At 35.2% G+C, this 14,635-nt stretch overlaps 1 protein-coding gene across 2 annotated transcripts in view; it reads right to left on the reverse strand.

Annotated features, from left to right (window-relative positions):
* DHX36 (DEAH-box helicase 36) overlaps window positions 1-14,635 on the reverse strand; it is a gene marked incomplete at its 5' end in the record, with an annotated part of 49,905 nt that overhangs the window by 16,437 nt on the left and 18,833 nt on the right. Inside the window, 10 exons of one of the 2 annotated variants that reach the window (XM_079705056.1) lie at window positions 581-724; window positions 1,449-1,513; window positions 2,973-2,986; window positions 5,810-5,897; window positions 6,280-6,382; window positions 6,667-6,807; window positions 10,628-10,709; window positions 12,517-12,683; window positions 12,829-12,903; window positions 13,642-13,721. In XM_079705056.1, coding sequence (XP_079561182.1) covers window positions 581-724; window positions 1,449-1,513; window positions 2,973-2,986; window positions 5,810-5,897; window positions 6,280-6,382; window positions 6,667-6,807; window positions 10,628-10,709; window positions 12,517-12,683; window positions 12,829-12,903; window positions 13,642-13,721 — 959 coding nt within the window. Of the gene's footprint in view, window positions 1-580; window positions 725-1,448; window positions 1,514-2,972; window positions 3,029-5,809; window positions 5,898-6,279; window positions 6,383-6,666; window positions 6,808-10,627; window positions 10,710-12,516; window positions 12,684-12,828; window positions 12,904-13,641; window positions 13,722-14,635 lie in introns of both variants that reach the window. The other variant, XM_079705055.1, reaches the window with a different exon arrangement.

Here is a 14,635-nt window from a genome sequence, read left to right on the forward strand (position 1 = left end):
CAGCACAGCTGTGAAGTATACTGATGAGGAGTCCAGACTGTGGAGCCAGACTGCCTGGCTTCAAATCCTAGCTCTGCTACTTACAAAACTGTGACTTTGGACAGATGACTTAATTTCTTTGTACCTTAATTTCTTTACCCTTAAAATAGAGATAATAACCTACACTTCATAGCATTGTGGTAAGGATTAAGCAAGTTAATGTATATAAAGTATCTATGAGATGATCTGACATTCAAATATTATTAATAGCTATCATCATTAGTAATATATGCTTTTTAAAAAGAAACACAATTATAAGTAATATAGCTAATAATATAAAGAATAAAGAATATTAATTTTAATTAACCAGACTGAGGAATTAGAGGTAGAAATATCATAAAATAGAAAACTTGGTAGATAGTTTTTCCAAAGCAGCTATGATTAAAACAACTTTCCCATTTAAAAACATGCTGCAGTTAGTTTTAAAAAATATGAAAGGTAACTAACTGTTCTAAATAAATATTTTTAAATGCCACCAACACATTTTGCTACACAAAATTTTTTTTGGTTTTTAAGGCTTCATTCAAAGGTCCCATCTTACCTTCCAGCTCGACCTTTCCTTTGTTTAGCATTAGCTTTACTAACCCACTCAGCAGACATTGTACTGATGTTGTTCTGTGTGTCAAAGTGTGTCTCCTTTATTTTTCCTCCGTCTATTACATAAACCACATCATCTATGGTAATGCTGTTTGGAAAATAAATATATAAAAAATGTTAAAAACACATGAAAAATACATTAACTGATAACAGGCCTACAAACAGGGATTCTAAAGCATTTTTTATTAAATCAGTTTGATTTTTAGCAGTTCAGGATTTTCACCACTCTTCCCAGTTACCAACATAAGGGGGAATCAAGCACCAAATCACAGGCAGCATCAGCAGCTTCAGTGGCAGCACATAGGGCCAATCTTACAGATCATGTGCTAAATTCTTACTTGCCTACAGACAAACTTCACAGCTTGCCTGAGGACTTTTGTACCTAGCTTTGTGAGCCCTCCAGTTCCATGATTTAATATCAGTTTCCACAGAACAATCTGTTGCAGCGACCATACTGGTATAATAGCACCTCCAAGGGAATACAATATATTTTAAATGTTGTATATAACTAATTACCAAACTACCAAACAATTCTACTCCCAACCAGAAAAACTGACCTCAGTTCCCATGCTTCTTTAGGAAAGCGTTAAAACAACCACTTAATAGGCTATTTCTAAAGAGGCTAGAACATTAGTATACGTTGAAAAAAACCCCACAAAACCTATGTTCACTACCATAACTAAATTAAAATAGCTTTACTTTTAAGAAATTACAAAGAATTTTGTAGAAGAAAAAGATTAAAGTATGTTAATAATTTATGGGGCTCAAAACTAATGTAATCATCAGTAGTTGGTAATTAAAACAATTTTTACCTAGTCTCTGCAATGTTGGTAGCAATTACTATTTTCCGAACACCAGGAGGGGTTCTTTTAAATACCTGTAAGAATAAATACATCAAAATCCCAAAAGTAAACTAATTTCTGATACATCATTCTTGCAACTAGAGGAATTATTCAGGTACTATTCATTTTTAGCAATTCTGTGTTCACTGACATATGCACCTAATATTTATAGATATATTTATACGGTATACATCATCTTCAATACCACAGAATTCTTTTGGTAAACCAAACTGAATCTCCCACAGATGTCAGAACCTTACCACAAACAAGATTTCAAATGAAATGTGATAAATATAGAAATAATTTGAATTTATAGATATTTAAGTAGTATATAAATTACTAATGATATTTAAATATGATAATTTTGTTTTTTAACAAATGCTGGAGAGTATAAACGTCTTATTGTATAAGCAAACTTTTAAGGAAGAGGGACAGAAGTTTAAAGATAAGAATTATGAGTTACCCAAAAGTATAAAGGTAAGATCACCAACCAACCAGGCAGATGCCCAATCATCAGAATGAATGTCAGCTGGCTGTGCTACCGTGTACTATTTTTGACTGGACTGGATTAAAAAAAAAAATCCCCTTCACATAGCAAATCCTACAATGTCATGATGGCAAGTACCACCTTGGCCGAAAAGCAAAAAAATGCATAAACTTATCCCCTCGTTTATAAAAGTGATAATCAATAAAGAAAGTGTTGTTTGCCAGTCTAGTCACATATTCTCTAGCAAAGGAATAAATAATTTATGGTGAAGGTGTCAGAGATGGCAGTACCTCCACACTGGATACAATTTTGTCCAATCTTTGGAATCAAAAGTTCTCTTTCTTTCCTCTTCTCTTCCCTCAGGTATGCACTCTGTATCTAATCCAGCTGGCTGAGCCTTACTCAGGACTAAGGTACCAGCAAAAAGGATATTAAAAAGCTCTCAATAAAAAATGTCATGATATTTTCTTACAAAGAGTGGAAAAATGGATCCATCTCGTTCTACCGGGAACTTCAAACACTAGAAAATCACCTTGCCTTTGAGAAAGCAGTGTTCATTCTAACTAGAGAAATCCCTACAACTGACAGACCCAAAACATCCAAAACCATAATAATACATTATTGAAATCTCATGCCCGCAAATGTACTAATTCTGTTAATCAAAATTTCAAATATCAAGCTGTATTAATTTCTAGGTTGAGTTATTTTTATTGGTATTCACATACCTTTTTCTTTTATTCAGGAAACCCAAACAAGTTCTTGGTAAAACCAATCTTTAAACATTTCCCTAATGCTGACAAAACTAATTTGATTTGTGTATTACCCTCTCTTATTCAACTTTTTGTGCAATCATTCCCTGAAGACTCATTTGCAGAGGTTCTCAAAGAAGTATTTTTTTATATGGATTACTATTTGAAAATGTGCCTTAAATAATAAAAGAAAATAAAACCTACAATAAGCAGTCCTTAAAGCCTGCCACAGTTTGAAAGATAAATTTAACAACATACCTGTGTCTGGTTAACTGTAGGCATCAGTGAATGTAAAGGTATAATAAGAAACCTGTCTGAAAATTAAAAAGAAAATTAAACTTTAAGACAAATACTTGCAGAAAAGCTCCATCAAAAAAATATGGAACAGGGACTTCCCTGGTGGCGCAGTGGTTAAGAATCCGCCTGCCAATGCAGGGGACATGGGGTTTGAGCTCTGGTCTGGGAAGATCCCACATGCCGTGGAGCAACTAAGCCCGTGCACCACAACTACTGAGCCTGCGAGCCACAACTACTGAAGTCCGCGCACCTAAAGCCCGTGCTCTGCAACAAGAGAAGCCACCTCAATGAGAAGCCCACATACCGCAACAAAGAGTAGCCCCTGCTCTCCGCAACTAGAGAAAGCCCATGCGCAACACGAAGATCGAATGTAGACAATAAATAAATAAATTTATTAAAATATATATATATATATGGAACAATGAATTCAGATGCTAAGCCACCTGATAATCAGACCAACTTTATTCTTTTTATGTTCTTGTTATTATTTTTTTGTTAATTCTAAATTCCTAAAGAATGCTTAAAACAGTTGGAAGCTCTCTTTTCAAATTATACTAAAAAAAATCATTAACTCCATTCCCACCACTAACTGAAGACCAAAGGTTTTGCTTAATATGGATGAATATGTTTGTAGACTTTGGGTAATCCTACTTTAATCATACAAAGAATATTTAAATTTTTAAAGCAAATTACTTACTAAATTTCCATGTCCTACTTAAAAATAATGAAATAGCACTGGTTAAATGTAATACATTCCAAAAGTGACCCACATTAAAAAAAAGTAATTGTTAGGAATATAAGAAGTTTTAACTTTCAAAATGAAGTTGCTCAAGCCCATTCATGATTATTAGCCAACAGACAGAAAGTTTGATGTAATACGGTAATGGGAAAGAGAGGGAATGTTAAGGAAGCAAGGGTAAATTTCAGTTAGATATAGTTAGCAAAGTGCAACCTGACTTACATCTCCAGCAAGAGTGTCCAAATGACCCCTAGATAGCTGTATTTCCCCCAGATAAAGAACTGTTGTTATTCAAAGGAGATATGGTGCTCCCCCATAGACTCTCTATGACCCCTCTGAACTTAAAAAGCAGTAAAATGCTGTCAAACAATTGGTATTGCTAAAAAATGCTCTTAATTACTTGTCTCTGTGACATGATATGAAATACATCAACTCTAAATACTTGACTCGAATTGAATCAAGCCTTCAGATATAACTTCCAGTTTGCAAGGGAATAGAGGTAAGAGAGGATCAAATGAAATGATACCATAAAGATTCAGACAGTTCCCAAATGTTGCAGACCTAGTCTTTTCCGCTATGGGTAAAGTAAGGGGAGGATGGGAGTGATGTTCTAGAACTAGAGTAAACGATCTATCAGTTTGACTTTTTCTATAGTCTGAGCAAGCTAGCTGTGAAAGACACTTCAGGGGGAAAAATGGGAAAATCTGATTATAGACGATTATCAGATGATGTTAAAGATTAGGTATGTTAAATTTTTGAAAGATTTCCTTTAAAAGAAATTAAGCTGGTGGTAGAAGTATAAATTAATACCTCCATCCTTGAGAATAATTCAATTAGAAAGTTAATCAAGTCAATTATAATAATGTATAATGTCACACCCTTTCCCCACTCCCCCCAAAATGACCTTCCCTGCATTTTTCTAGGAAAATATATACACACCCGTATTTTTTAAAACTAAAAGTAGATCATACAATAGTGTTTATGACGGGGGAAGGAAAGGCCAAAATTGGAAGGTTCAGTCAAAAAAGTATTCAATTGTTTAAAAAAATAATTCGGTTGTATAGTTCAATCACGGCTATACTTTTTCTGTAGAGAAAGATTATCAATGACAAGGAAAAGAGAAAGCAGTATTTCATTAGGGAGGAATCATGGTGATCAGACAAAAATATTTTTCTGGCTAGAGAATAAATAATTCTAATTATAAATAATTTTAAATTATTAATAAATTTTAAATTATTAATAATTATAAATAATTTTAATTATAGAGAATCCTTGAGGGCATTACCATGATGGCATTTAACAAAGAATAAAAAATATTTTAGCCAATAAAATTAGATCGAAATATTTTTTAGTGTTCTGTAAAAATAAAATGTATCAAAAGCACCTCAAAAGAGTAAGGTTAGGAAGTATATTCAGAACTATAAAATACTAAATAGAATTTGCTTTGCTAAAGTTAATGATGACTCCTGAAAAAGCTTTAACTGAATTTCACAGGAGAAAAATGTTCCCATGCATTTCTCTAAGATGTAAGAGGTTATACCTCTCAAAACATGCTGCTAAACAATCAGAATCACCTAAGGACTTTTTTTTTTTAAATTCAGATGTTCAGGTCACATTCTAATATTTTGGGATGTGGGTATCTGCATTTTAAAGAAGTGCCATGGGTGACTCTGCTGTGTAGTTAGCTGAGATATAGTGGACTAAGGGATAAATTCAAACTTCTTTTCTGCCCAACTAAATGCAGAAGTGAGTGAAAAAGCAAAAACTTCAAAACCAACATCTTAACTTTATGAACTCAAATTTTATTAGGCAAATTTAGGAAGAGAGGAAAAATAGTCTACCATAATACTAAATAAGGAACTTCACTACATACCTACCATCTTCATCTCTGACGCAGAACTTCCAAGAAAAAAAACAAAAAAAGAAAATAGTAAGATCCAACTTTTGAAAAAACCCAAACTGGACTAAGACCACCAAGCTCAAATGAAAGAAAATAACCAGGCTACATACGATTCAAGTACCACTCTTGGAATTACAATAAAATGCATTTCTATAATACCTGATTTAAACATCACTTGTGACATCAAGAGATCATGTAAAGTGCTGATATTGTCCCAACCTGGTAGAAAGACCAATATTGCACCATCCTATATGGAGGGGAAAGAACCATTACAAAGGATCACATAAAAAAATACACTAAGTACAATTCTGTGCACAATTAAGCCTTCATTAAAATTATACTAGCTCAAGATAACTTTAGTTACTAATTATAACTAAAGAATATAAGTTCACTTTTTAAAAATAGGATTTATTATCCAGACATTTCATTTGTTTAGTCTTTTCTTCAAACAGGTCAAATGCCTAAATCTTTTGGTATTCTGAAATTCCTATTTCTGGTGTCAAAAGCCATTTCTTCCATAGGTTATTTTTTTTTAAAGCATTTAAGAAAATTTTCTTTTTTTATGGGCTTGATACAAAAATAAAATTGAAATTATATTTCAACTTTGAAACTTAAAAAACAAAACTAACCTCTTCTTCCAAAACAATGTATCGAATAAGGGCAGAAATCAAATTCAGATCAACTTTATCATCATCCATCATTCCTAAAACATCTATAGTGCTTGGAGAATACCTATCAAAGTCAAATAGAAAGCCATGAGATACTTGATAGTTTCCTGAAGTTTAACTTGCTATAAAATCTTATAATTAACTCAATCTGAAAATGGGAAAACATAATCAATAAATAGGAAAGAATTACTGGGATTATGATAGTGTTTACAAGTCAAATCAGTAGAGTATTCAGCTAGAATATGAGACTTGCAACGCTATCCTTAAATGTGTACAAAATCAAGACAATCCTGCTTTCTGTTTTAGTCATTTAGCCACCGTGTTCACTTTCAAACAAAACAGACTTACCTTTTTCGCAATTCCCTTACATAACCTGGCCAGCGTTCTTTATAGATTGCTTCTTTTTCTTCTTTTTCTTGTCTATTTACATGCCCTTGCATGAAACCCCTCTTAAACTGGGATCTGTGTTCTTTTTGTTCTGGAACATATCTAAAATAAAAACATTCTTAAATAGCTTCACTTTTTTGAAACTCTGGTTTTAGCTAATATTCAATATCTCTGACTTTTTTACATTTAGGATTTTAAAAAGAAACTTTAAAGAACATCTTCACTATCCTTTCTAGTGAATGCTAAACATAAATTTATTGCCAAGTATTAACATATAAAATGACATTTTAGATAAAAATCATTCTTCTCTATCAAAGTATATAAACCTCTAGATCATCTTCAGCAATAAAAATTTAAAAATAACTAGAGTAACTTCCATCTTTAAGTTTGAATTTGCTTTTAAATCAAAAGTTAACATTAATGTAAGTCTAAAATAAGTTAATGATTGCCTAGAAGACTCAGATTTTGAATATAGGAGGTTTCCAAACCTGAGTGCACATAAGAATCCCCTGGGGAGTTTGTAAAACAGACTCCTAAATCCTATATTGTGATTTGGATTCAGTAGGTCTGGCTGGGGTCTGCTAATCCAGGAATTTTAATTAGTGCCCCAGGAGATTCAGACAGTATAGAGATCTACAGTATTGAGAACTACTTAGTTCTGCTCAGTCTCACAGACATAGCTGCTAATAGAGCGAGAATCAGCATTCAAATCTCTTACGTGTCAGTCCAGTGCTATGCTTTGACTCCACCATGCTGCAGTGACTGCTAAAAACAGAGGGCATATCTGCCCAAGAATGTCACCTACCATAAGTGGGTTCTCAGAGGCATGGGAGTAGAGAGGGACAAAGAAAAATGAACCTACACTTTAACCCCAAAGCACCTCAGAGTTCACCTGGAGGAGAGCATCTAGATGGAATGCGGGATTTGGAGCATGGGCTTCGTGAGTCAGACAGAATGGGACTGATGTCCTTGCTCTGCCATTGACTAGCTGTGTGACCTTGGGCAAGGTATAAACCTCTGGTCTTTAGTTTCCTTATTTGAGAGATTAATACTCTTTTAACAGTATTATATGAGAATTAAAAAAAAAGTGATAAAGCACAGTGCCTGACACATAGCAGACACCCCAAAAGTATTAATCAAACCCCTTCCCTGTTCAGTACCTGTGACCCAGGATTCCCCTAAGTCTTCGATACATATAGAGGCACCAACGTGAGGTAGGGCAACCTGAGACAGAGATTAGTCTAGTCAGCAGGATGGACCCAGAGTTGGCTCCCTTCCCAGCAATTCCAAAAACAGAGGTAACCTTTAACCCCCCTCCCCAAGATCCCAATCACAACCCTCCATAACACCTCACCTACTTTCTTCCCAACTTCCCTGTAGTGCAGCTCTTCTTCTGGGAAAGGAACAGCTGGGGGCCTCTGCTGAAAACTTCTATCCAATGACCACCCTACTTCACCTCCCCTCTTAGGCTGGCTAAAGAATGACAAGTACACAGATACCACCCTTTTGCTTCAAGAGACTCCCCTTAGCTACAATTCCTTGTACTCCCTGCCTTATGGGGACCTTAAGAAAGCAATCCATCTTTATGTAATTTTAGATTACTGATCCCTGGAACTTTGTTTTTATTGTCAAGCTGTTGCCTATTATTATCTTAGAAAACAACTGATAAATGTGCTATGGTAGGAAATGGGACACATGGCAGAAAGCGGAATTGAGGAGGGAGAGCATAAAAATTTATAAGCATTGATGATAAAACCAGAGCATGGAAGACCAACATACACTTTCACTTTTATATGTTCCTCCCTGACATACACACTTCCCTCTTTGCTACACTGATTTCACTACTTTCCTGACTTGTCCAGCCTATCCCTGCTTTATAAACTCATTTCCAATGTACTCTCACTTCTCCAGAACAGGTCAATCACACCTTAGAGTAATAGCTTGTATGTCTCCCTATCTAGGTAAAAGTTCTGAGGGTGTGTAACGAGGCTTTCACTTGTTTTATGCTCAGATCTTAGTTCACAGTGCAAGCCATAAAGTTTAAAAAGTATGTTAAATAAGTCCACTCAAAAGCTGACTTTTCTCCATGTGAAATATGCAGCAGGATCTTTGTTCTCACCTTCCCACTATCACTTCCTCATTTTCTCCTTTAACAAGTAAGCTGTGGAGTCTTGAAAAAAAATCTCAGCACAAATGTTTCTACATCTGTCCATATATTTTTCAGATGTTTACTACCGGCCAGGCACTATGCTATGCACTAGTCACAAAGATGAACAGGACAAAATCCTCGACCTTGAAAATTTGAAATCTAGTGCAAGAGGTAAATATAAAAAGATACATTACATGGCAATAAGTGTTACAAGAGATATGACAGAAGTGCTCTGGGAGTCTTGTTGAGAAGGTAACTCACTCTGTGAGAGGCATCAGAGAAGGCTTAATGGGCAATGAAGCTGGGATTTGTTCTTACACAACAGTTTATAGATTAAAAGATGAAGAAGGTGGCAAACGTAGCTCTAAAAGGAGGAAATAGCATGTAACAAAGCATAAAGTCATGAAAGAAAGGGCACAAGATGGCAGACTAGAGAATAGTGCATTTAGCATGGGCAGACCATGGAATGCATGAGGCTAGAAAGAGAGGACAGGGCCAGACTGTAAAAGAGCCTTGGGGTGACAGGCTAAGGAACTGGAACCTGATCCTATGGGGCTGTGTTCTCCCAGCCCTTTCTCATCAAGGAATACTAACATAATTTTGTATGGCTACTCAAGAAGCCTGCTAGCAGCTAATTGACCAGGGGATCAATAACTTGGGCCTACCAGCTGAGGTTGCTCTGATACAGGCCATGACACACCAATAAAGGTTCCTCAATCAGTTTTCAAAAAGAAATCTCAAGGGGCGTGCCCTGGGGAAGAAAGCTCACATGACCAGCTTTCTTTGGAAAATAGATGGCAGCAGTTTTAAGAGTGAAGACCACAGTGCCAAGAGAGGAACTATTATATTAACACAGGAGAGATAAGAAGGACCTTAAGTAGAAGAAATAAAAATGAGAAGGTATGTTCAGGAGAAAGCTCTCAGGGTTTTTGAGGTGGGAGAGTGGGATGGCATATAGAATGACTTAGAGTAGTTTGGTTACTGAGCATGTAAAGCAGTTAACATATCCTGGTACATAACTGCCTGATAAACACCAGCTCTTCTGACTTACAGCTTAGACAACTGGGTGGAGGATAACAAGAGTAACCATTATAATAAGGCATACTAAACAACACAGACTGCTTTAATTTTTTGGTGGAAGCATGGCGGGAATCAAATATAAGATCATGATTTTTGTTTGAAAAATGTGGGGTTCAAGAAATCTGTGGTACTGCAATGCTGTTGAGTATAGAGTTAGATAACAAGTTTAGAATTCAGGAACAGCTTCAGTTCTGAAGCTCTAGTTCTGCAAGCTACTGGAAAATAGTTCTGAAAATTTGGAACTACGGTCATGGAAAAAAGATTTAACAGTGAAATCATAAAAGGCTGAGAAAAGTATAAGTAAGAACTTCAGGGGGAAATCATATTTAAAGGGTGGGGAATAGAAGCCAGCAAAAGAGAATGAATACCAGGTAGAAGAACCAGAAGAGAGGTTCAGTGCTAAAGACAGAGGTTCCCAAACTTTACTGCCCAGGGGTCCTTAAACAACACTGATGCTTGGCTACCAGCCCAGACTCTGTAATATAATTAAGGTATGAAGTGTGAATGTGGGTTTTAAAAAGCTCCAGGTCATTTTAATGTGCAAACAAGTTTGGGAATCCCTGATTTAAGGAAAAACAATGTTTTAGAGATGAGTTTGAAACAGTTTTAAGGGTGAGTTTCTGAGACTAAAGTTTGACAAAATGGTGACATGTTAGTACTTTTAATCTCTTTTAGTTCCTAATATTTACTTACCTTATTTTTTCAATTATATCTTCCAAAAGATACTCCACAACCGGAAAAGTAAAACCAGGTATATGTATCATTGGACAGTTACCTATCATAGTAGATAAAACATAAATCTGTACTTGAATGTTCCAAAAACAAAAAAAACCAACTCAACAGACTGTCAATAGGACAATGACTCCATTAGTTTTAACTTCAGAAAATGGTCCTGACACTTTTACAGCTCTACCTTATTTTTCCATATCTAATTTAATAAAACCAGCAGTCTAGTGTTCACTGACTACCAATTTACTGTTACCAAACTGTACACAAATCTCACGGTTCTACAAAGTAACCCAGAATACCAAAAAAATAGAGTATTTTAAGTTGGATTCAAGACCTATTAAGTCTATTTCTCTTCATCATTAGCCAAGATGGTGCCATCTGAACCTAAGTTTTAGTGAAATTTACACAAGAAACATAACCCGTGGTATCCAGAATTACGGAAAGAAGAAACGTAGTTAAAGCAAGACCTAACCAAATACTAAACTGTTGCTTACTATTTTAGAATCATTAGTTAAAAAATAAGTCTCTTAGTATTGTTATTTAAATGCTATTTAGGTTTTTTGTATCGAACAAAATAAACCATATACACTGTAAACAAAGGCCAACACTGTAGACACAGATCAAAGTATCTGAGGTGGCACCAAACTTTGCCTCTGACTTGCATAAGTTTACTCAAAGTTAGTTCTGGATTTCTCATCAAAAAGGACTGAGACAGAGGGCTTCCCTGGTGGCGCAGTGGTTGAGAGTCCCGCCTGCCGATGCAGGGGACACGGGTTCGTGCCCCGGTCTGGAAGGATCCCGCGTGCCGTGGAGCGGCTGGGCCCGTGAGCCATGGCCGTTGAGCCTGCGCGTCCGGAGCCTGTGCTCCGCAACGGGAGAGGCCACAACAGTGAGAGGCCCACATACCGCAAAAAAAAAAAAAGGACTGAGACAGAGACAAAGACAAAGTATAATATGATCAACTAATCTCACAAGGCTTTGAGGGTCAACTGGGCTGAATACAAACACATTAAATACAGTTCTATTCCATTTTAATTCCCTTTTCTCCTCCTTGCCCCAACAATTTAAGCAGGAGAGACAGTGAGGCATAATTTTAAAAGAATGTACTCTGCAGCTAGTCAAATTTAGTTTCTTTTTTTATATTTTGGCCACTCTGTGCAGCTTGTGGGATCTTAGTTCCCTGACCAGGGCCTGAACCCGGGCCCCAGAAGTGAAAGCACTGAGTCCTAACGGCTGGACTGCCAGGGAATTCCCTCAAATTTAGTTTCAAATCATCTTGACTCTCTGTTAATTACGTAACCTTGGGTAAGCTACTTAACTACTCTGAGGTTGTTTCCTCATCTGTAAAAATAAGAATAGCACCTACTTCACAAGGTATTATGAAGACTGATGAAGACATGCCAAATACACTATTTGGCACAGTGAAGGTATTCCACAGTGGTTGCTAGTTATTACTATTAGCAAACTGCCGCCCTGTGGCAGTTTGCTAATAACAGTAATAACTAGCAACCATTGTGATATTACATAAAAGACACAGAAGAATCACCAAAAAAGTTTATAAAATTATTCAAATCTGTGGTTTGACTTCATTGATGTCACCTTAATTATCTGGTGGAAGCACCAAAAGGCTGCATGTCTTCACTATAAGAACAGAGATGATGCCACATTTTTAAAAAACAGGCCAATTCTCTGTGAGACTAGAGGGTAGATGAATATTCAAATAAAATGAACTGCTAAACATTTATTTTGATTACTCTGTACCTAGCACTGTATTAGTTTTCTTTAAAAAATTGTTTCTAAATTCAATGGCTTTGTGATAACTTTCTAAAGTAACAACCATAAATTTTACTCACCAAAATATTCTGAAAATTTCTCAGCATTCAGTGTTGCACTCATCAAAACTATTTTCAGGTCGGGTCGATAATTGAGAAGATCTTTAACAACACTCATTAAAACATCTGACTGTAGATTTCTCTCATGGATTTCATCAAGCACAATATGACTAACACTGGACAAATGCCTAAAGCAGAAGTGTAAAGTTCGTTAGTCAGCACAAAATTCAAAAACAGAACCATTTTACTTTTACATAAATTAATAAAATCCAATTTAATAATTACGTCTTCTGATAACATTTAACTAAATGTCCTGAGTTGAAACATACTCACGGGTCTGACTGAAGCCACTGAAGGATAATTCCTGTCGTACAATATAAGATAGAACCCTGTTTCCTTGGCAACCGACTGTGAATGAAAGACATGAGTTAATTCTTGGTTTTCTTTACTAATAAATTACTTAAGTACCACAAAAGTTTAAAAGAATATCTTCAATTTAAAAAATGTTTTCAGTTTTAATGAAAAACTTCATACTTAAATTTTAGTTACTGGAACCCTTACAACGATACAGTAATGAGACATACTAGCTTCAAGTTCATTATACATTATTTCTGTTATGATACAATGTTAATGATTTCTTTTTAAAAGCAAAAGTGCTACCATTCAGAAAAAGACCAAATATTTAGGGAACTAAACTTCTGTTCAGTGATTAGAAAATCAATTCATTTAAAAAGGTAAATGGAATCTTGACCTGCAGAGAAGGACTAAAGAAATACAGTGGAACGGGATAGGGGGTTAAAGACACAAAACTAAATTCAGTCAGTCAGTGGCTGCATGGTGGTATCAAAATATACAGGAGGTCAACTCCTTTTCAGGGTGAGTGATGGTCTACTAACATATACCCAGGAAAAATGTTATCTTTCTAATCATTCCATAATGTAAAAGACACCTTAAAATGGCAATCCAAATCTGAATTTGGGTTAAAAAAATGATTTTGTGGGTTGCAAGCCTCACATGTTGCAGTTACTTGACATGTTAATTCTAATAGCAATAATCAGCATAAAAATAGGGGAAAGATCTTTCTTTTGAATCTCTAACTCCAAAGTTTCACTAAAATCTACCTGTAAACAAGTGAACATTCTTTACCTCTGGAGACGAATTTGGTATCCGGTACTATTACCATTGCCACAAGATTCTGCCCTTTCTGCAGCCACTCTCTCTGCAACCTTTAATTAAAATAAAGTACAGTTACAAAGAAAACATTTCCTTTAGAGTAAATATCGTGAATGCCTATGAAAATCTGGTTGCTGAAACACTATCCATTAGATTTTCAGAATTAAAAAAATAGAAACATATTAAAATCTGAGGTATCTAAAACTGTGTCCCTTAAGAGCTGAAGACTACCTGCTTCTTATGTTTACTTCTCATTTCCTCTGAAATTCTCCCTCATAACTATTTTCAAAGTGACTTTCTATAAATCCTCTCTACCTTTGTCCTTTTTAAAAAAAAGTTGGAAATCATAATCTAAACTTGTAAAACTTGTATATAATTTGAGGGTAAACATACGTTGATACTTTTTTTTCATTTGTTTCTTTTTCGTAGAGATTGGTAGGCTTAATTTCTAGTTCTTGGTTATGTTCTTAAAGTTATGACTGCCAAAGATAAGCTCTAGACAGATGAAATCTTATAATCCAACACTGATTTGTATAACTAAAAGTAACCAAGTCATCTAGTGACAGAACAGTGATTTATGAGGTTAGAAATAGAAAATGACATGATTAGTTTTTAAGAAATACTTCAGAAGGAAAAGTTTTCAATCATTCTATCCCATATAAACTGACTTGGACCATTACTTCACTTTCTACTACTGATTAAACTGCCCATTCAAATACCAACAGATCTTAGAAAAATAAGCAAAGAAATAACCTAATTTGCATTTCTCCTTACTGTCAATATATAGTCATATATTAGTGAAAATGGTAAGATTAGATTTTTAACTTAAGTCAGGCTATATAACAGTGTTATGACAAAAATGGCTTATTTTTCACCATTCTATGAACCTATGCCATTTCTAGGAATATCGTCCTCTCATAAAGACTGCTGCTTTACTTATTTTTAAATAGTATCTCTTAGAAACCAT

Source organism: Hyperoodon ampullatus, assembly GCF_949752795.1.
Source record: "Hyperoodon ampullatus genome assembly, chromosome: 5".
NCBI classification, from domain to species: domain Eukaryota; kingdom Metazoa; phylum Chordata; class Mammalia; order Artiodactyla; family Ziphiidae; genus Hyperoodon; species Hyperoodon ampullatus.